Source organism: Prionailurus bengalensis, chromosome B4 (assembly GCF_016509475.1).
Source record: "Prionailurus bengalensis isolate Pbe53 chromosome B4, Fcat_Pben_1.1_paternal_pri, whole genome shotgun sequence".
Classification (NCBI taxonomy): Eukaryota; Metazoa; Chordata; class Mammalia; order Carnivora; family Felidae; genus Prionailurus; species Prionailurus bengalensis.
This window is the reverse complement of record NC_057358.1, coordinates 76,165,713-76,189,892: the sequence shown is the minus strand read 5'-3', so window position 1 is coordinate 76,189,892 and position 24,180 is coordinate 76,165,713. Positions and strand designations below refer to the sequence as shown.

General features: G+C 37.3%; 1 protein-coding gene across 3 annotated transcripts in view; it reads right to left on the bottom strand.

The window, feature by feature from the left end:
• Positions 1-24,180, bottom strand: part of SPATS2 (spermatogenesis associated serine rich 2) — a 152,131-nt gene that overhangs the window by 21,925 nt on the left and 106,026 nt on the right. For 2 of the 3 annotated variants that reach the window (XM_043563796.1, XM_043563797.1), the window contains 6 exons: positions 21,400-21,479; positions 16,271-16,379; positions 15,085-15,134; positions 5,739-6,000; positions 3,863-4,042; positions 1,353-1,488 (listed from right to left, as the gene is read on the bottom strand). In XM_043563796.1, coding sequence (XP_043419731.1) covers positions 1,353-1,488; positions 3,863-4,042; positions 5,739-6,000; positions 15,085-15,134; positions 16,271-16,379; positions 21,400-21,479 — 817 coding nt within the window. Of the gene's footprint in view, positions 1-1,352; positions 1,489-3,862; positions 4,043-5,738; positions 6,001-15,084; positions 15,135-16,270; positions 16,380-21,399; positions 21,480-23,853; positions 23,879-24,180 lie in introns of those variants that run through there. The other variant, XM_043563798.1, reaches the window with a different exon arrangement.

Below are 24,180 nucleotides of genomic sequence, written 5' to 3'. Positions count from 1 at the left end.
TCTTGTGGCATGAAGTAACCATACTAAGCTGATGAACAGAGACATGGTTGAATACAACCACAAACAGGCAAGAAAATGGATGGTTGGGAGGAAGAGTGGGGTAGGTTTCCTCTATTCATGAACGCTTCCTCTCATATTTCAGATCTAGGCAAGTCTTACAGAGAAGGAAAGTAGACAGTCTTACACCTCCAAACATCAACCTAGCTGCTGGTCTTTCCATCACTTTACTGAATTTGGTCCTCAGGGCTTTTCCACTACAAACAAGTCCCTTATAAAATGCAAATACCTCCCCAGAAAGGAGTTATGGCTACAGTATTAGTTACCACCTCAATATATAATGATTAAAACTAGCTTCAGTAATTTTAAAAAACATTAGAATATATTTCTCCCCGCAAAAGATTCTATAGTCAAATACACTTGAGAAACAGCATAGTATAGCTCCCTCTTGTAGACTCACAGTGCACATTAGCATTGAAAAAGCACTTAAGTCCAGTGGTAAAATTTTTAAAAAAGTATTTTCAAACCTCTTTAACTACCAAACCCTATTTCCCCTACAGAACACATATTAATATATTTAAGATATGAGTATTTTTTATTGTTTTATTTTTATTTTTAAAGTTTGAGAGAGAGACAGAGAGAGAGAGAGAGAGAGAAACAGTGAGCATGCAAGTGGGGGAAGGGACAGAGAGAGAGAGAGAGAGAGAGAGAGAGAGAGAGAATCCCAAGCAGACTGTGCACTGTCACTCCAGAGCCTGATGCAGGGCTCAATCCCACAAAACTGTGAGATCATAACCTGAGCTGAAATCAAGATTTGGACACTTAACAGACTGAGCCATCCAGGTGCCCCTAGTTAAGAGTATTTTTTTTTTAGAACACAGTTTGAAAAACACAAAAGTAAAACAAATCGATTAATAATAAGGCACCAAAGATACGTTTAGGGCAGAGTGCATTAGGAAGGATGACAGGAGGTGGGAAAGCAAAGACAGGTCTTTTCTACTTCATAATTTTGTTCAAAAACATCATGCCATTTGTTGCAGGTTCCTGGTTTAAAAGACAGACCCTAAAGTAAGGATGTATGGTCCATTCTATAATTATTTGTCCTTTTCTGAACAGTATCAACCTCAAGCCCATTCCTAGAACACAAAGAGTTCTCTGTACCACCCATTTGCAAAATGGCCATGTGACCAAAAGGAGTTGAACGAAGCAGAAAGCTAAATATACCTCAGGATTTTTAAGTTTCTTCCCACTACATAGAGCAGTTAAGAGTCAGAAATTAAAGGACCTGGTGAATGGCAGACCATGTTTATAAATGATCATCTTTGTGCCATGTGATCAAATGCAACTTAACTTACCAGCTCTGCAATTCAGCAAAAGCTTGTTTCATTTTCTTAATGGAAGCATCCATCTCTTCTTTAACTACAACTCGATACCGTGCGAGAGACACTGTACAGCGCTGGAGGTCTTTCACAGATTTTTCAATATTGGAACCTTGGGAAGAAAACCTAAGGATTAATATAAAAAAAGGAGCACAAGTAACCTGAAAGTTAGATATGAACACCTAAGCATGTAAAGTAACAAATGTCATGTGGACTAAAAATGTTTCCTTAATGGCCACCTTCCTCACCAAAAAATTGATGTTTTCATAGATTTTTGTTTTTAACTAAGTATCCTGGCTAAGATGGAGTACTAGGAGTTGGATTTACCCTCCTGTCTTACACAACTAAACACACACACAGACAAAACATATGAAACCTGGTTTTCAGACAATAGACGATAGACAGTACTTTTTCCCTGAGAAAAGACACAAATGAAGTGGGGCCTACGATTGCCTCAACTTACTGCCATGAAAGAGTTTCCAGGCTGCAGTGCAAGGAGGAGAAATCCTAATCCTGAATTGAGAGGACAGAGCTAAGAACTTGGGGAGGCCAAGGTGGTTAGAATTCTAAGGGCAGAATACTAGAGAGGAAAGAGCTACACAAAGATGAGAAAATTGTACAGAGATCTGCAGGGGATTCTGAATGCATCGGTGTGAGGAAACTACCTGAGACAGGAAAAAGAACCACTGGAAAGGAATACGCAGAACAAGCCTCAGACCTCACCCAGCCCACAAAGAGTTCATGTTCACACCAGCCAGAATAGGGCACCAGGTAGAACACTTGGAAGGGTACTCCCTCAGTAATGAGACAAAATTAGCTCTCAGGGCTATTCTAGTTCCACCTAACAAAGCTTAAAAACAAGCCTCAAACTGTTACCAAATAGTCCCAGAACAAATCATAAGAGTACTTAAATAAAACACAAAAACTATCTAGCAATCGACAAAGCAAAATTCACAATGTCTGGCACCCAATAAAAAATTACTAGGCATACAAAGAGGCAGACAAACACGATCCATAATGAAAAATCAACTAACAGAAACAGATGCAGAAATGTCATAGATGTAGAGTCAAGTAAATAAAGACCTCAAAACAGCTGATACAATCAGATACCGTAAGTTCAAGAAGGCAGAGAAAAGCATAAACATGTTAAGGAGAGACATGGTCGATCCTTTAAAAAACCCAGCTGAACCTCTAGAGGTGAAAAAAGACAATGTCTGAGATGACAATTTCACTGGATAGGATTAACAGCAGATTAGAAACTGTTAAAAAAAAGATTAATGAATTTGACAACAGCAACTTCAGAAACTATCCAAAATGAAGTAAAGTATTTGAATAGGTACCAGTGTTTCAAAACTCTCTAAATGACAGGGTTTGGACTATAATTCACCATGCAGGCATTACAAAATTAATAAAATTCTCTGTGTAGTAGTTCGAAACATTGTATGTGGATAAGCCAACTTTATAGGTAAAGATAAAATATATTTACCACCCAACATATTCTAATCAGTTTCCAAAAGTTCTACCAACCTTTCTATATTCACCAATGTCAAAGTTATATATACAATTTATAGGTGAAATCATAGATCTAAGAAGTTTAATGTGCCAAGATATATATTTCCAATTTTTTATTTAAATTCTTCCTCATCGTAACTTGATTTCTTTCCAAATCTAAAAAGCTTTCAAGCCTTGTGCTTTTCTTTTTGCTTGACTGAGTATTTTTGATGTGCTTTCTGCACCAAGCTGAGGGTCATGTTAGATTTAAAAGGAAAGCTTCACTAATTAAATTTAGCTCATGTGGAATAAATAATTCAATAAAGAGCTACAGGTTACAAGTGTCTTTTACATTTCTGTTTTGTACATTTAGTGGAGTGGACCACGATGCTTTAGATGTATGACACTCAGAGGGGCTATCATCTCTACCTGTTTAATTACTGGCTGATTATTTAAATGATGAGTATAGTGAAAAAAAAAAATCAAATAACTACCACCAGTCGATACTGCACACTCACTTAAGAGGAAACGATTTTGTTTAAAGCTACAGTCTGACAGATATTAGTAAGCGCATGAAGTTGTGAAGAGAAATGAAAATATTTCTTTAAAACGTCATGTCAGAGTTGGCAGAGCTTTTTACTATTAAATCAACCAGGAGATAAAAATGAAGGAAACAGTACAAAAATGTTGTAGTAAAGCAAATAAAAGAAACAAGTTACTGTTAGTAGAAAAGTCATTCTGGCCAGTAGAGTTTGACTTTCATTCACTAAAAGGATCCCTGTCATTGTAACAAGACTGTACAGCATCTAAAATACTATCAGACTCCAACTGTGTACAGGGAGTTAGGGAAGGGTAGTTGCTGCCTCAAAAACAGAAAAAGTATTACCTGCTAACCTCTGAGATCTTATCTGAGGAACAAGGAGAAAATTTGCCCTCTCTAGCCAAAAGCACAATTTTTTTTTTTGTTTTCTCTCAAAGGTAGCCTTCTGATTTACCTAGCTTTTTGTTGGTGGAAGAGAGTGGAAAATCTTCCATCCCCAGATTTGAAAACTGAGGTGCTGTGGTAGGTCTTGAGAGAGATTTCGCAGCATTCCTATTTTGTTGAGAATTCTGGGTAGACTGCATAGTCAAAGACTTGGGCTCAAAATCAGAGATGCCATTCTCCAGCATGGACCCTGTCAAAGAAAGGCCAGTATTTTAGAGTAAAAGTTAGGAGGAAATCAATCAAGCAGTCTTAAGTATAAACAAATAAAAAAGGTAAAAATGTTTCAGGTAAAACTATGCCTCTGAAAGGTTATGAACAAAAACAACTGACAAAATAGAACAAAGAGCAGAATCAGTTGGACGAGACTATCAGGAGCTTCTGGCTCAGCCCTAAACTTCATCCTGAATGAAAAGGATGAGTCTGGGTTAACCCATCTCAAGATAAGCTAGCTTGTTCCCTGTACCTTGGTAGCTCTGGGCACAAGGAAGCACTAATTTCTTATAGCTTCTGTAAGTTATACTGAGGAAAAAAGAGTTTTACACTGTTCCAGGGAAGGAAGAGTTTTATTATTAATCTATTTATTTATTAAGTTTTTAAAAAAAGTTATCTCTACACCCAACGTGGGGATCGAACTCACAATATTCAAATCAGGAGTTGCATGCTCCACCAATGGAGCCAGCCAGGTACCCCAAGAGTTTTAAAAGCTTTAGGGAAAGCACAAAGAGTTAGGATATCAAAGAAGAGCTAGCTCAGGAAAAAAAAAAAAAAAAAAAAAAAAAAGGAAGCCACTGACTATCTTTGGTTTATTTGAGGTTATAGCGTAGGTGCTATATTTTTCTCTAAGTCTTTTTGTGTGTGCAAGCTAATCAATAAAAGAACATCTGAGAAGTACAGAACAACTTTTAAATTGTCATTACATAATAACTCTAGCAGCAACAGAGCAAGTGGAAATGGATTAACAACCAAGTAATTAAAAAGCCAATTTTAAAAGACATATTCCCAGTATCTTCCCAACATTCATCAAAATGGTTAATAAAACAAAAAATGTGCAAGATATTTGAATTGACAACATTAATCTTAATTCTTTACTAGAAAACAAATGTGGGACAATAAAAACCAACAGTCTACTTCTCATGAAAGCCATGGGATTACAGTTACTATTATATATTCCTCACTGTGTTGGGCCCTAAAATAGTAACATCAACATCAATTCATCATCATCATTGTCCTTAATAATAAGCAATTTAAAAAGTCTTAAGGTCACCTTCTATAATCTCTAACTACTGAGGGATTATTATGTTAAAAGATTTCCACAAGACTGACTTAAACTAAAATTAAAATATAAGACAATGGAATAACAACTATATTTTCTAGGCCTTTGGTAACTACAGTTGACCCTTGAACAATGTGGGGGTTAAGGGCACTGACCCCCTCCCTTGCAGTTGAAAATCTGTATATAACTTTGACTCTTCCAAAACTTAAGCCTACTGTTGATCAGAAGCTTTACCAATAACATACAGTCAATAAACATGTTTTGTATTTTATATGTATTATATCCAATATTCTTACAATAAAGTAAGCTAGAGAAAAGAAAATGTTATTAAGAAAACCATTGGGAAAAAAAATCATTAGGAAGAGAAAATATATTTGCAGTACTGTATTATATTTTTTCGGGGAAAAAAATCCACAAATAAGTGGACCTGCATAGTCCACACTGCGTTGTTCAAGAATCAACTGTACAAAATTTGACTCTTTCATATAAAAGGCAACAAAAACTAAAAAATAAAAGACTAACTAAATTTAATTTATTGATTGCTTTTTCAACCAGGAAGCCCCTATATTTTTCAACAGAAAACAACTTTTCAAAGACCTGTTAATAAACTCACCTGTTCTATCCAGCACATCTGGTGTAGTAGACTCAGGATCTTCCAATTCTCTGGCATCTATTGAAAGTGTCTCCATACCTTCACTGAGTGAGTCCACAGACTCAGTATCATTGATGGCACCGTTGACATGGTAACCATTAATACCACCTTTCTCTGAAGAAGGCACAGTCTGTTCCTCTTGAATGGAAACCGATTTACTGGAATCTGGGATACTGTTACTTGCTTCTGCTGTAGGCTTTGGTTTGCTTTTCTTCTTTTTGTTCTAATGGTTATTCAAGATTTGAAAAAAAAGAAAAGAAAAAGAAGACCCCACAACCCAGAGAAGTAACTCTAGCTACCCAAAGGCAATCAATGTTAATAATTTCTCGTATGCCCTCCCCAAAATTGAACACATTATTGTATATTTTGAACTACTGACTAAAATAAGTATGTAAAATACTTTGGATAAACTCAAACACATAAATATAAAAAATGTATGCATGGAAAAACCCACCAAATCAAAAGATAAATTATAAAATGTGAAATACGTCCAACTTATATACAAAAAGTTAAATTTATACAGAGCTCTAACAAAAAACAAACAAAACAACAGCCCAATAGAAAAAAATGGTGTAGGATACAAACACATGGAATGAAGTGCAACCTCAGTCTAATAAGAGACATAAATTAAAACTGCACTGCAGAGGATTCTGGGACAATGACAGAGGAGGAAGCACTAGTAATCTGTCTCACTAGACAATAATTACACTGGCAGAATCTGTGTAATGTAACTATTTTGGAACTCTGGAGTCTACTGAAGACTTAAAATTTGCAGGTGAAGACCTGGACAGTAAATCGTGGTTAATCTCAGTCAGTATCAGCTCCTCTCATAGAAGCAGTTACCTTAGGGTGCAGGCAGCTGTGCACCTGTTCTTGGAGCAGCTCGCACACATTGTGGGAGCCAGGGCAGACAAAAAGGACCCTGTCCTCCAAATTTTGGGGATCTGCACTCTGATCCCTGCTGCTTTTTTTGATCACAGGAGTGTAGACAAAGAGTCAGGCATCCATTGTTATTGCACCTTCTCCCATTGTTGTAAGCCCTGCCAGCTTTGGCTGAGTGACTTCCAGGGAAATAAAAAGAGCAGTGCCCCCAGAAAGCAAACAATAATAAAAAAATAGCAAATCCTGAGGAAGGGGCAGAATCTGATTTCCAAAGTTATCACATTATTAGATTCAAATGTCCAGTTTTTCAACATAAAATCACAACTACAAAAAACAAGTATGATCTACTTAAAGGGAAAAAATCAACAGTAACTGCCTTTGGTAACCAGAAGGGAGGTGGATAGGGGGATGGGTTAAGTAGGTGATGAAGATTAAAGAGTGCACTGGATGATATATGGAAGTGTTGAATCACTATATTGTACATCTGAAACTAATATTATGCTGTATGTTAACTGGAATTAAAAAAAAACAAACAACTGTCTTAAAGATACTCAAAAAATTAAAAGAAGATCTGGACAAAGCCAAGAAAACAAAGTATGAACAAAATGTAAATGTCAATAAAGAGATAGAAAACCTAAAAGAAATTAGTTAAGAGGGGTGCCTAGGTGGCTCAGTTGGTTAAGTGTCCGACTTCGGCTCAGGTTATAACCTCAGGGTTTGTGAGTTAGAGCTGAGAGCCCGCAGCCTGCTTTAGATTCTGTGTCACCCTCTCTCTCTGAATGCCCCCCCACCCCACTGCCCTGTTTGCACTCTCTCTCAAAAAATACATTAAAAAATCCATAAGGGGTGCCTGGGTGGCTCCATAGGTTGAGCATCCGACTTCAGCTCAGGTCATGATCTCGTGGTTCATGAGTTCAAGCTCCACATTGGGCTCTATGCTGACAGCTTGGAGCCTGGAGCCTGCTTCAGATTCTGTGTCTCCCTCTCTTTCTGCCCCTCCCCTGCTCACACTGTCTCTGTTTCTCTCAAAAATAAATAAGCATTCAAAACAAAAACAAACAAGTGATTTCACTTATTAAAAAAACATTAAAAAATAAGAAATTAATTAGGAAATACTGGAGTTAAAAAATAGAATAACTGAAATTTTAAAATTCACTAGAAAGATTCAAAGGCAGATTTCAGCAGCAGAAGAAAAAAAATCTGTGAACTTGAAGATTGGAGAATGCAAATTGTAAAGTCTGAGGAAGAGGAAAGAAAAAAAAATTGAAGAAAAGTGAATAGAATCTAAGGGACCTGTGGGACACCAAAAAGTAGACCAATATACACATCATGAAAGTCTGAAAAGAAGATAAAGGGACAGAAATAATATCTGATGATATCTGAAAAAGAAATACTGGCTGAAAACTTCCCAAATTTAATGAAAAACATGAACATAAACACCCAAGAAGCCTAATTAACTCTAAGTAAGATGAACTCAAGGAGATTCACACTGAGACACATTATAATCAAACTTTCAAAAGACAGAATCTCGAAAGCAGCAAGAGAGAAGTCACTCATCACATACAAGGAATCTTCAATAAAATCATCAGATTTCATCAGATTTCTCATCAGAAACATGAAGGCCAGAAGGCAGTACGTGGATATACTCAAAGCGCTGAAATAGAAAAGTATGGTCAACCAAGAATCCTATAACTGGCAAGACTATCCTTCAAAAGTGAAGGAGAGGGGTGCCTGGGTGCCTCAGTTGGTTAAGTGTCTCACTCTTGATTCTGGCTCTGGTCATGATCTCACAGTCTGTGAGACTGAGCCCCGCATGTCAGACTTCGTGCTGGTCATGGAGCCTGCTTGAGATTCTCTGTCCCTCTCCCTTTAATCCTCCCTGCTCATGTACTCTTTCACTTCCTCTCAAAAAATTTTAAAAAAAAAATTTTTTTAAGTAAAGGAGAAATTAAGATATTCCTAGATAAATAAAAGCTGAGGAAGTTCATGACCACCAGATCTGCCCTATAAGAAATGTTCAAAGGAGTCCTGCAACATAAAATGAAAGGACACTAGTCAGTAATTTTAAGCCATATGAAAAAATAAAAATCTCAGTAAAGGTAAGTACATGAGCAATTATAAAGGCCAGCATTATTATAATGGTTTGTAACTACATATTTGGTTTTCTGCATAATTTAAGAGACTAATATGTTAAAAAAAACTATTAATCTAAAATCTACTTTGGTTTGTAACTCCAGATCTTATTTGTACATAATTTAAGACACTAATGCATTTAAAATTTTTTTAATGTTTTATTTTTGAGAGAGAGAGAGAGATAGAATTCGAGAGGGGAAGGGCCAGAGAGAGAGGGATACACAGAATCTGAAGCAGGCTCTAGGCTCCGAGCTGTCAGTACAGAGCCCAAGGCGTGGCTCGAACCCGGGAACTGCGAGATCATGACCTGAGCCAAAGTCGGACGCTCAACCGACTGAGCCACCCAGGCGCCCCATGAGACTAATGCATTTAAAAGAATTATTAGTTTGGGGCACCTGGGTGACTCAGTTGGTTAAGCATCAGACTTCAACTCAGGTCATGATCTTGAGGTTCATGAGTTCAAACCCTGCATCCGGCTCACAGCAGTCAGTGTAGAGCCCACTTTGGATCCTCTGTCTCCCTCTCTTTCTGCCCCTCCCACACTATTACTCTCTCTGTCTCTCAAAAATAAACATTAAGAAAATAAAAATAATAAAAAAATATAAGTAAATAAAAATAAAAGAATTATTAGTTTATGCTTTGGGGAACACAATGTATTAAGATATAATTCTGTGACATCAACAACCAAAAGAAGTGGGGATGGAGCTGTAAAGGAACAGAGTTTTTGTATGTTATTGAATATAAACTGGTATAATTTCAAATTAGTGTTAAAACTTTAGGATATTAAATGTAATCTCCATAGTAACCACAATGAAAATAGCTATAAAATATACACAAAAGGAAATGAGAAAAGAACTCAAACATTTCAGTATAAATACAGATTAAACTCAAAAGAAGACAGTAATGCAAAAAATGAGGGATAGAAAAAAGTTAAAAACAAATGGAAAACAAATAGCACAATGACAGAAGTCCTTCCTTATCAGTAATTACTTTAAAGGTAAACTGATAAAACTCTACAAAAGACAGAGATTGACAAAATGGATAAATACACATGATCCAACTATATGCTGTTTACAAGAGACTCACTTTGGATTCAAAGACACAAATAGACTGAAAGTGGAAGGATGGAAAAATGTATTCCATGCAAATAGTAACCAAAAGAGAGCTGGGGCTATTAATATAGCCTTTAGACTTTAAATAAAGCCTATAGACTTTAAATTTAAAAAGGTTATAAGAGACAAAGAAACATATTATGTATTAATAAAAGGCTTAATACAGCAAGAAGATATAACAATTATAAACATGTGTACACCTAATGACAGACTATCAAAATACGTGAAGCAAAACCCAGCAGAATTAAAGGGAAAAACGGTTGTACAATAATACTTGGAAACTTCAATATCCTACTCACAACAATGGACAGAACAACCAGACAGAAGATAAGTAAAGAAACAGAGGATTTAAACAACATGACAGGGGTGCCTGGGTGGCTCAGTCGGTTAAGCGTCCGACTTCGGCTCAGGTCACGATTTCGTGGTCTGTGGGTTCGAGCCCCGCATCAGGCTCTGTGCTGACAGCTCAGAGCCCGGAGCCTGTTTCAGATTCTATGTCTCCCTCTTCCTCTGACCCTCCCCTGTTCATGCTCTCTCTCTCTGTCTCAAAAATAAATAAATGTTAAAAAAAAAATTAAAAAAAAACCCAACAACATGACAGACCAACTAGATCTAACAGACATAAACAGAACACTCTACCCAACAAGAGCAGCACAGCACGTATGCTCTTCTTGAATGTACATGGTACATTTTTCAGGATAGACCATACATAAGGATACAAATGAAGTTTCAACAGATATTTTAAAAAGATATGTATCATACAAAGTGTCTTCTCCGACCAAAATGGGATAAAGTGAGACATCAACAAAAGGACAATTGGAAAATTCATATTATGGAAATTAGCACATTTTTAAAATTTATGTCTCTTTAAAAAATGTTTATTTTTAGAGAAAGAGAGAGAGAGAAAGGAGAGAAGGAGAGACAGAATGTGAATGGAGGAGGGACAGAGAAAAGGGAAAGAGAGAATTCCAAGCAGACTCCACAGTGTCAGCACAGAGCCTGATGAGGGGCTTGAACTCACAAACCATGAGATCATGACCTGAGCTGAAACCAAGAGTCGGATGCTTCACTGACTGAGACACCCAGGCGCCCCTGGAAATTAGCACATTTTTAAAGAACAAATGGATCAAAGAAGAAATAACAAGGGGAATTAGAAAATACTTAGAGATGAATGAAAATGAAAATATCACATACCAAAACTCAAAGAGTACAGCAAAAGTGATGCTAAAGGGGAAACTGCTAACTGTAAATGCTGACATTAGAAAGTATTTATATATATTATATATATATCTTACATATAATCTCAAATTAGCAAGTTAACTTTGCAGTTAAGGAACTAGAAAAGAACAAACTAAAACCCAAAGCTAGTAGAAGGAAGGAAATAATAGAGATCAGAGCAGAGATAAATGAAATAAAGAACAGAAAAGCAATAGAGAAAAATCAATGAAACCAAAAGCTGAATCTCTGAAAAGATCAACACAACTGACAAACCTTTAGTTAGAAAGGCTAAGAAAAAAAAAGAGAAGACCCAAATTACTAAAATCAAAAATGAAAGTGGTGATATTACTATAGATTCTACAAAAATAAAAAGGATTACAAGAGAACACTTTGAATAACTGCATGCCAACAAAGAAACACAAAACCTACCAAGACTAAATCATGAAGAAATGTAGGAAATACGAACAGACCTATAACTAGTAAAGAGACTGAATCAGTCATCGAAAATCTCCCAACAGGGGCACCTGGTGGCTTAGTCAGTTAAGCATCCAACTTCGGCTTAGGTCATGATCTCATGGTTCACAAGTTCGAGCCCTGCACTGGGCTCTGCACTGACAGAGTGAGGCCTGCTTGGGATTCTCTCTCTCTGCTCCTCCCCCACTCACGCTTTCTCTCTCTCAAAATAAATAAACTTAAAAAAAAATCTCCCAACAAAGAAAAGCCCTGGATGCAATGGTTTCACTGGTGAATTCCACCAAACACAGAAGAACTAATAACAATTTTCAAAAATTTCCAAAAATTGATGTACTATAGTATCATTTTTCATTTTGGACTAGCAAAGGTCAAAAAGAGTTGACAGGGTTGAGAATATGGAGAAACAAACATTCTCCTATACTACTTTGTGGGAACGCAAAGTGGTACTCTCTATGGTCATCTGGTATGGTAGTATTTATCAAAATTACAAATGCACATATCCTTTGATCCAGCAATTCCACTTCTAGGAATTTATCCTAGGCGATACTGACACATGTACAAAATTATATATAAGGTTATTCACTGAAATACTGTTAATAGTAACAAAACATTGGCAATGACCCAAATGTTGATCAATAAAGGACTGGTTAAATAAATTATGGTGCATCCAAGCAGCAGAATGACTATACATCCTTAAAAAGAACAAGACAATTCTTTATATGTTGACATGGAATACACTCTAAAATATATTACACGAAAAAAAGAGCAGGCAAAGAGAAGAATATATATTCATGTTTGCTTATATATGCATAAAGTATCCCAGATAATACATAAGAAATCGGCAATACTGTTTACCTCTGGGGTGGGAAGCCAAATGGCTGGGGAATAGGGAAGGGATAAAGATGTTTCAGTGTATTATCTTTTATAGCTTTGAATTTTGAGCCACATGAATATATTACCTATGAAAATAGAAAAATTAAACAAAAACTCCTTTGCCTTTTACCTTGACAAACAACAGCTCTAGTAGCAATCTTAATTCTATTTGTAAGACTAGGGGCCCCTGGGTGGCTGAGTCAGTTGAGCGTCCGACTTCGGCTCGGGTCATGGTCTCACAGTCTGTGAGTTCGAGCCCCATATTGGGCTCTGACAGCTTAGAGCCTGGAGCCTGCTTCGGATCCTGTGCCTCCCTCTCTCTCTGCCCCTCCCCTGCTCATGCTCTGTCTCTCTCTGTCTCAGAAGTGAATAAAAACATTAAAAAAAAAAAACTAGACTGACATTACTGAATCAATTTTTCCCCAATCCCTTTTATCCCCCCAAACGTTTTCGATGGCCCTAACAGGAGCACTGCGGGTATTCTAGATATAATTGTCTCCTCCCCACAGCTTTCATTTCTTTCTCTTAACTACTTTCCTCCATGTGAACTAAGTTTTCACATCACTGCTCCGCATATATGATAACTATCTTAGTAACTGCTCATGGTCACATCCTATTGAATTAATCCCAACAGTTAACCAGACTGGATTTGGGCATTTGGGATGGTCAAACTGAAGCCATTTTTCTTTCTTTAAATTTTAAGAAATTTATTTGTCTCCAACATATGCTTTTCCAGCTTCAAGTATACCTTATATCACTAATAACTTATTATCCTGGGGCAATAAATTAATACACTGCTGTTCTTCATAGCACACATAGCTATTTATATTGGGTGAAAAAAATGGGAAGAAGTTAAGCAAATACTCAAAATTACAGGTATGGAGAGCGCTTCAGGGGAATCAGTAGAAGTACTAGGTTCCACTTGGAAAACATTTCAAGAGTCATTAGGGCCAAACCTGGTTTGGTCAAGACCTAAGAGAACTCCTAATGAAGTGATTTAGAGTCATCAAGAAAGGATTCCAGAACTGCAGCACTAACTGAATACCGGAAAAGAGCATCCCAAAGAGACTATTATTCCCAGAGATACCTGATTAAAATCTGTACTTTAAGCATTTTCTAAAGGAGCTAGATTTATTTATTTATCTTTAAATACTTATTTATGTATTTTGAGAGAGAGAAAGAGAGAAGGAGGGAGAGGGAGAGAGAGAATCCCAAGCAGGTATCGTGCTGTCAGTGCAGAGCCCGATGCGGGGCTCAATCTCATAAACCGTGATATCTTGACCTGAGTCAAAACCGAAAGCCAGACGCTTAATGGAATGAGCCACCCAGGTGCCCCTTAAAGGAGATACATTTACAGTAAAGAGCTGTGGGGAGCATTTTGAGATGAGCCAGCATCCTTTAGGGAAAGCATTCTAGTTTTGTTTTTTTTTTTTTTAATTTTGTTTTCAATGTTTATTTATTTTGAGAGAGAGAGAGAGAGAGACAGACAGACAGACAGACAGAGACAGAGCATGAGTGAGGTAGGGACGGAGAGAGAGGGAGACACAGAATCCGAAACAGGCTCCAGGCTCCGAGCTGTCAGCACAGAGCCTGATGCGGGCTCGAATCCATGAGCCATGAGATCATGATATGAGCCAAAGTCAGACTTTAATCGACTGAGCCACCCAGGCACCCCAAAAGCATTCTAGTTTTAAGTGGATAAGGAGCAGGAAATGAGCATGTTAGATATTGTATCAGGTACTTATATTTGCTGAGTATTATTTTCCTATTTTAGAGATGAACAAACTAAAGCATACAAAAGTTAACAATACTCCAATGTTACAAAGCCAGTTAAGTAGTAGAACAGGATATAAATCCAGTTTTGATTAACTCCACAGCCCAAGTGACTTCTACCTCCCTAAACTGAAACATAAGCCCCCTCTGCATAGCTAATAGTACAAAGCCCCTTTTATGGCTTTAAGTCAAAGCTCATTAATATCAGAGACTATATAACACAGTTGTCTGACCTAAAAATCTTAAGCTATTTTAACTGATGTACAATATGAATGATACTGAAAACCCCTGGACTAGATCACTTTCTTTAGAGGAGCTCTGCTATCCTCGACATGCTCTCATTTCATCCGTAATATTACCTCAGCAACTACACCCTGGCAAAGTCATTCTGTTTCCTGCCTTAAATCACACGGAAGAGACTGTGTGGTACTCTATGTACACAGCTGTGCTTTAATGTCACAGAAGACTTTTTTTAACCACATGAAGTGAAGTGGCATATGTAAATCTTTTCTATGTAAATCTTTTCTTTCAATTATGTTTGCAGGGCCTAAAACTTACAAAAACATTTTTTTAATATTTATTTTTGAGAGAGAGAGAGAGAGAGAGAGAGAGAGAGAGAGAGAGAACGCACACGCATGGGCAGGGGAGGGTCAGAGAGAGAGGGAGACATAGAATCTGAGTTGTCAGCACAGAGCCTGACGTGGGACTCAAACTCACGAGCCATGAGATCGTGACCTGAGCTGAAGTCGGAAGCTTGACTGAGCCACCCAGGCACCCCAGGGCCTAAATTTTTTAATGATAAAAATGCCAATACCACGCTTGTAAATTTAATTCATTTTTACCTTTTTCTTGCCTGTTACTGTCCATTCTTTGAGTACTTCACTGGCGCTACCTGTAAAAGAAACCAACTACAGATTTTCTCTCCTACCACATCCATGGTCAACAAGGTAATTAGTGTCCCTGCATTTTGTAATTGCTGGAGAATTTCCAAAGTTCCTAATAGGAAAGGTTAAGGTTCAAGTCTAAGTGCTAATATGATGAGATAATCCTATCATATTTACCTTTTGGAATATCTGTCCATTTAGACCCCCCCCTTCTCCATGTAATTTCCTTTGTAAGTTCTTCTAAGAAGAGAGAAACGCAGCCTGACCATTTGGAAGATTCTTTTATTTATAAAGCTTAGACAGTATACAAAGATAACTGGTTTTAGCCCAAATATGCTATCCTCTCCCCTCTAGAAGATCAAATACCATTTGGCTATGTTGCTTAAGAGAGAGCTATACACTATTCTAGACCCAAATACTAACATTATAAAGAAAACAGATGATGATAAAGAAAAACCTTACGGTATTTGGGTCTGTTTATTCTACACTGACAAATTCAGGACAATAGAAACAGGGAGACCTAATCTGACGTTGATATTTAACGAAGCAACAGCTTCAAGCAAAGTTTTTCTCAAAACAAATTATGTGGAAAGAAGTTTATAAAACACTCCTCAACTCTATAAACTGAAGCCTTGGCTAACCCCACCAATCTTCCATATGTCAGACAAGGAAACTCAAACCCTTACATTTGAATCACTTGCAGGAACCACACTAAATGGCATAGCAGCCTGGAAGAGAATGTGGAGTCCTTGAATTTGACATCTGTTGCTGGGCTGCTGGATCACTGCTTTGTCACTAAGAGGTTCTTAAATTCTTATTCAACCCAATTCCAATCAAGTACCTTATACCACTAGCCATACTATTTGTTCTTAAAACCAACAGAGAACATTTTGAGTAAAATGATGGCATTTTCTCAGCTTGTCTTTTATTCTAAGATATCACATAGCTTATGAATGATACTTCTAGGGCTGAAAGAGGTATCTTTAAGAGATTTCTTTAAAAAAATGGCATGGTACATTATGTTATCCTGGGGTTTGCTATATCATCTATAAAACATCAGATTGCTGAACGAATGTTAATAGAAGTTTGAAGCAACGTCTATTTGAACAAATACAAACTTATTAAAAAACGGAGTTAGGATTACCTTCCATGAACGCTTGTACTGTTTTGTCCACACAATTATCAAAGTGCTGCAAAACCAGGATGATTTCATTGTTGCTCTTATTGGGAACTATTGCACGCACTGCATTTATCTGGAAAAGATGACAGGGTTATTTAATTCTAACATCAGTTCGTCAATTGGCAACTGATGCCTATTATAGAAAATAACAGAAAAAGTGATGTTTCATGTTTAACAGTATGTATCACTCTTTAGTGACAGTGAGAGTACATACAACCATCTCACTGAAAATGATTAACAGATGAACGATAAGAGCACACAGAAAATTAATTTCAAAACTTAGAAAAGCAGAACATTTCTAGAAATAGAAGGTATGTGCCAGATTTTATTTCAAGAAAGGGTGGTTTAATTAGGTATCAGGTATTAATTTAGCATCAACATTTCCTCATCTCAGCATACTGTGGAGAAAGGTAAATAGTTTAACGAGCCACCAACAGTAACAACTTAGATTTTTCAGTAGCACTTTTCTTTTTTTTTTTTTAATTATTTTTTTTTTCAACGTTTATTTATTTTTGGGACAGAGAGAGACAGAGCATGAACGGGGGAGGGGCAGAGAGAGAGGGAGACACAGAACTGGAAACAGGCTCCAGGCTCCGAGCCATCAGCCCAGAGCCCGACGCGGGGCTCGAACTCACGGACCGCGAGATCGTGACCTGGCCGAAGTCGGACGCTTAACCGACCGCGCCACCCAGGCGCCCCTCAGTAGCACTTTTCAAAAACTTTTTTTTAATAATTCAGAATTTATTTTTTTAATGTCTTTATTTATTTTTGAGACAGAGAAGAAGCGCAAGCGGGGGAGGGGCAGAGAGAGAGAGAGACAGACAGACAGACAGACAGATACAGAATCCAAAGTAGGCTCCTGGCTCTGCGCTGTCAGCACAGAGTCCGACACGGGGCTGGAACTCACAAACTGCGAGATCATGACCTGAGCCAAAGTCGACATTTAACCAACGAAGCCACCCAGGCATCCCTCAAAAACATTTTTACTTCATATCATTTAATTATATAATAACCTATAAGGATAATTTATTATAAACTGTTTCAGGCATACAAAACATAATGGACATTCACTACATGATAATCAGCTTAATAAAATAAAATAGATGGCAACTGAGGCCCCCATGAAGTCCCTCATAAATCCCATCTCCCTCCTCTTCACAGAGATTTTCTGCCTTGAATTTGGTTTTATTCTGATACGTGTTTTTGCACTTTTATGATGTATGTATATATCATAGGTAATATACACTATTGTTTGCCTTACATAAATATTATCATACAATACATGTGTATATGCAATTCGTTTTTTTCATATAACATTGTTTTTTTAGATTTTTGTGTGTGTTGATAAATGCATCTTTTATTTATTTGAACCGTTACACAGCATTTCCATTGTATGAATATAGCCAATTTATTCATTCTGTTGATGGGCACTTACATTGTTTCCAATATTTGGCTGTTATGAAAAATGCTGGAATGAATATTCCTATGCTAATTTGCTGCTGATTCTTCAGTGCCTAAAACAATGTTTATCACATTGTAAGCAATTAAAAAAAAGAAAAAAAAATCATATCTTCTTGGAACAATGAGAGAAGGTCTCTATTGTATAAAACCACTAGAATTCCTGAATATCAGAGCATCTACAAATTCATGACATAATGCCAAAATGTTCTTTAAAACAGATATGCCAGGGTGTCTGGGTGACTCAGTCACTTAACCGTCCAACTCTTGGTTTCAGCTTAGGTCACGATCTCATGGTTTGTGAGTATGAGCCCCACACTGGGCTCTGCATGGACACTACGGAGCCTGCTTGGGATTCCCTCCCTCACTCTCTCCCTCCTCTCTGTCTCTCTCTCTCCCTCCCTCTTCCTCTCTCTCTCTCAAAATAAACAAATAAACTAAAAAAGAAATAGATATGCCAATTTTGTCAGACTTATTCCTAAGGATTTTTTTTTAAATTCAAGTATAATTAACATACAGTGTTATATTAGTTTCAGGTATAGAACATAATGATTCGATGATTCTGTACATTTCTTAATGCTTATCAAGATAAGCGTACTCTTAATCCCCTTTATCTATTTCATCCATTCTCCTCCCACCCACCTCCCCTCTGGGAGATTGGAGATAAAAAATATACCATTTACAACTGCTATTCTGTTTTCCTTTTGGTATATCAATTTAATACCTAGCAATTAAATGAATTAAAAGAATTTGATGAATTATTATAATTTCTAACTTTCTTAGCTTGTGTATGTAGATAGAAAATAACAGTATGGTCTACAAATAACAACCATTTTTTTTCTTTCTTTCCAATCCTTCTAATTTTCATTTCTTGTCTCACTGCAAAATGTGAAATTGGCTACTTCTCCAAGAAGACCTGGCTCTTTTTGGTAGTCAGCAGTAGTTAGAAACCAGTATCTAAGAGCTAGGTATGTTTATTGTTACTGGGGAGTCATTATTTCTAGATTTTTTTTCAGTGGATAGAGTTAGGAGATTTCATTTTTTACAACTTGAATTCAAAATAATACTTTCAATTCAAACATAACATTAAAAGGTTTTTTCTTATATAATTTTAAACATATCTCTCTTCTCTGTATGCTGTTTCAGGTCCTAAAAACATTAAATTATTTACTAATTTGCTTTATTCTATAATATTGAAAAATAATATTAATAAACTACAATATAATGTTAATAATGATAAAACACACAATTTAAGATTTATTTTCAATCCTTTTGTATATATATATATTTTTTTTAATTTTTTTTTTTTCAACGTTTATTTATTTTTGGGACAGAGAGAGACAGAGCATGAACGGGGGAGGGGCAGAGAGAGAGGGAGACACAGAATCGGAAACAGGCTCCAGGCTCTGAGCCATCAGCCCAGAGCCTGACGCGGGGCTCGAACTCACGGACCGCGAGATCGTGACCTGGCTGAAGTCGGACGCTTAACCGACTACGCCACCCAGGCGCCCCTACTTTTGTATATTTTTAAAAGTCTGTTTATTTTTGAGAGAGAGCACAAGCAGGGGAGGGGCAGAGAAAGGAGACAGAATTCCAAGCAGGCTCTGTGCACGTGTTGTCAGTGCACAGCCCAACTAGTGAATTGTGATATCGTGACCTAAGCCAAAATCGAGTCAGATGCTTAACTCACTGAGCCACGCAGACGTCCCTCTTTGTTTTTTGAAATATCCCTCTTAAACATGCATAGTAAGAATATTGTGTTCAGAAGTCAGTGGGAAGATTTGTTCTAGTTCACCCTTTCCCTAAAGGTGAAATATTTTTAGGATCTCAATTTCATGTAAGATCTTAGCTCCAATTCCTAACCTAGGACAAGCCTTGGGGCCCTGAGTGGTAAAACCCATTTGTTACTGACACTGGCAAAATGTTTCACAGTTAACCTAGCTCAGCTTAACACGCTGGTTTTTAATGCCCTCTATATTTTTGGCCCCCAGGAATTTCCTTAACTTTTTTGTGTTGGGCTATGCATTTTTTAAATTTGTATGTTTATGTATGTATGTATGTATGTATGTATGTATGTATTTATGTTTTAATTTATTTTTGAAAGACAGAGCATGAGCAGAGTAGGGCAGAGAGAGAGGGAGACATAGAATCTGAAGTAGGCTCCAGGCTCTGAGCTGTCAGCACAGAACCCAATGTGGGGCTCAAAACCATGAACTGCAAGATCATGACCTGAGCTGAAGTTGGATGCTTAACCAACTAAGCCACCCAGGTGCCCCTATGCTATGCATTTTTAAATCATGTATGTTACTTTTCATTCTGTATTTCTAGGTATTTTATAACAGGAATGTTTTCAGGTTCTTCAGTCAACCATATTGCTTGAAAAGGAAGTACTTTTATATATGAAGAGAAGTAAAGTATCTTGTCTAAGTAATAAGCAGAGTCTGTATTACAACCTAAGTCTTTTTAGTACACTTGCTTTCATACCATTCTACCCTTTTTTTGTTTGTTTGTTTCAGGCTTACTGAACAATGATAAGGTTTAAAACCATAGAAATGGGAAGGTATATAATGTGTAATCCAAAGAGGGCTAATTTGTAATATACATTTTTGAGATGAGCAAAATACTTAGTACTGATCACTATAAAATGAACTGTAGGCAAAACTTAGATACAATGATAAGGTAAGATTCTGATAACCTAAAATATGAAAGTGTTTATATTATTCAACCAATACAGTATATCTATGACTCTATAATCAACAATATACTTTTCTTAATAAGACAGAGAAAGCAATAAAGCTTTTATCTTATGTTTTTCTCAATAAAACTCATTAAGGGCTATATTACTAAAAACACTTGGTTTTCTTCCATAGGAATATTACTTGGAAGAGCTATTTATCTTCTTGCACTAAACTCTCCTGGAGTTAAGAATCCTCTCCAAGGGGAGCCTGGGTGGCGCAGTCGGTTAAGCGTCCAACTTCAGCCAGGTCACGATCTCGCGGTCCGTGAGTTCGAGCCCCGCGTCAGGCTCTGGGCTGATGGCTCAGAGCCTGGAGCCTGTTTCCGATTCTGTGTCTCCCTCTCTCTCTGCCCCTCCCCCGTTCATGCTCTGTCTCTCTCTGTCCCAAAAATAAATAAACGTTGAAAAAAAAAGAATCCTCTCCAAATCAGGGGCACCTGGGTGGCTCAGTTGGTTAAGTTTCTGACTTTGGCCCAGGTCATGATCTCAACAGTTCGTGAGCTTGAGCCCTGTGTACTGACAGCCTGGAGATCTGGAGCCTGCTTCGGATTCTGTGTCTTCCTCCCTCTCTGCCCTTCCCCTGCTCATTCTCTCTCTCTCTCTCTCTCTCTCACACACACACACACACACACACACAAACATTAAAAAAAAAATTAAAAAAAAAATCCTCTCCAAATGAAAGATTCTATTCAAGTTGTTCCTTGAAGAATGTTGCCAAATGAGATACACACTTAGCCATAAGTATTATTTGTTATAATATTAACTAATATTTGTGATATTAGTTATGCAAATAAAATCATATTTCACTTTCTAAATGAGTTTGTGTAGCCACTGATTGTATTAGTACCTAAATTTTACTGTGACATTCAAGCTTACTATCCACAGTAAGTAGTCATACCTTCTCTTTCATGTTCTCAAAAGCTCCTCCTTGGGCCAGTACAGTGTTGGACTGCAAATCAAAAATGAATCCTGATGTATCTGAAAGAATAAGAAGGAAAAAATATATTCAACATGATCCAAAACTAATATGTGATCCATCCCCAAACCATACCAGCTGATTTCCTCCCATAAACAATTAACAACAACTTAGTTTTGTTATTTTGCAAATTCTATTATATATACACACACACATATATATATACATACACACACACACACACACACATACACACACACACACACACACACACACACATATATAACTTCATTTGGGTTAAAATTATAAAATCTGATTTAACTGAAACTGCCAAGAGCTTGAGAAAAACACTAAATACATCAACTATATTAGACTGTCCAGTAATCCTTGATATCTTTAACTATCCTATCTTAATTTAAAAGGCTCTTTTAAAATGTGGCAAGTAAATAGTTCCCCACCGTAAAATTTGACACTAATGAATCTGAAACTGTGAGTGAGCCTGAGAGCTTCTGTACCACTGTTAATAACAATACATGAAACTAATTTCCATCTTCTAGACTGCACTACACATATCATGTTCTTAGACTACAAATCCCTGAATACATTCATGTTTGTATCCCCAACACAGTGCTTGATGAAGCAACGTACCTGAGTTTACACTACCAGCACAATACGGGAAAATTCAGCGCAAACTGATTACAGAAAAGAGTTTGGCTTCCCTGTGCTTATAAAGAAAAGGTGATCTGCAAATTTAGGTAGTTTCTTTACCAGTGACTACGTAATCAATGAATTACCTCAGCCTTAACACTTGACAACCTGGTTTTAATCTAATGAGATGCAATGGCAGGAAATGGTTAGAATGCTTCCCAAATTCTGATGTGAATACTTATCTGGGGAAACTTAGGTTCAAATGCAGGTTCTAGGGCGCCTGGGTGGCTCAGCTGGTTAAGCATCCGACTCTTGATTTCGACTCAAGTCACAATCTCACGGTTTGCAAGCCCCACACTGGCTCTGCGATGACAGCACGGAGTCTGCTTGACATTCTCTTTCTCCCTGTTTCTCTGCCCCTCCCCCACTCGAGTGTGTGTGCTCTCTCTCAAAGTAAATAATTTTTTTTTAATTTTTTTTTTCAACGTTTATTTATTTTTGGGATAGAGAGAGACAGAGCATGAACGGGGGAGGGGCAGAGAGAGAGGGAGACACAGAATCGGAAACAGGCTCCAGGCTCTGAGCCATCAGCCCAGAGCCTGACGCGGGGCTCGAACTCACGGACCGCGAGATCGTGACCTGGCTGAAGTCGGACGCTTAACCGACTGCGCCACCCAGGCGCCCCACCAAAGTAAATCAATTTTTAAAAATGCAGGTTCTGATTCACTAGTTTGGCTTGTCACCTGAGATTTATACTCTAAGGTAGTATCAACATTGCTGATCCATGCACCATACTTGGGAGTAGCTTGGGAGTTAGAATTTCAACAAAGCAAGTAAAAGGAGAAATTTTGAGAAAAGAGGCGGCTATGGTCTAAATGTTTGTATGCATCTCTCCTGCTGCTACTCACCGTACCCCCCGCCCCACCAACACATAGCACTAAATTCATACGCTGAATTCCTTAAGTGTTAGTGTTATATAATGGTGTTATGGTGTTAGCAGGTGGGGCCTTTGAGAGGTGAATAGGTCACGAGAGTGGACTCTCATGATGGGATTAGTGCTCTTGTAGAAGAGACCCCACAGAGCTTTCCAGCCCCTGCCACCATAGGAGGACACAATGAGAAGTAGTCTATGACCCAGAAGAGGGCCCTCACTCAACCATGCTGGCACTCTAATCTCACACTTCCAGCTTCCCAAACCGTAAGAAGTAAATTTCTGTTGTTTATAAGCTACCCAGTCTATCACAGCAGCCCAAACAGAATTAAGATGGAGTATAAAAAATACAGTAATATTTTAGTACACTTTCCAAATTCTTTTGCTATGATTATAGATGTGTTTTAATTAAAGCCTCTTTTCAGGGATAAAAGGTAAAGCATATAGTCAATGGTACTGTAATAGCATTGCATGGTGACAGATGGCAGCCACACTTGTGGTGAGCACAGCATCATATATAGACTTGTCAAATCGCTATGCTGTACACCTGAAACTAATGTAACAAACACTGTGTGTCAGATATACTTCAAATAAAAAATGAATAAACTCTTTTACAGCTTAATCCTGGTTTTCAAATACTTCCTAATTCCTATGGAAGACTGGTAATTCATAAGGTAGAACGATAACAGCATTTTGGTACCAGAAGTGGAAAAGAGGATATGAATAGAGTCAATGTCATTCCAAGAAAAACTATGCTTGCCAATTACCAATAAAACCATGAATTAATTTAGATTTAACTTCTGTAATACTGGCAGTTTTGAGACTGTTACTTAAGTTAAAAATTAGGTTGCACTTACCACAAACTCAGTGTTTAAGCCTGAGTTTTCTAGATGACTACATAATATGGTTAATTCTCAATTATCTTTATTAACTGAAAAGAAACACAGTATATAAAGATGAAAATCCTATGCGGTCAAAATACTATCCCAGCAACTTACTCAACTGCTATAGGTTAGTCAAATGATTTAACTTGGAGGTTATAAATACTCTCCTCCAAAGACATATTAATAAGCAATGAGATGATACAAAGGACATCGATAATCTTATTAAAGAATCACACCATCAACTTCTTTTAAGAAAATGAGGGTAGAGTGAATGAAAAACAGCATTTTGGGGCCTATATT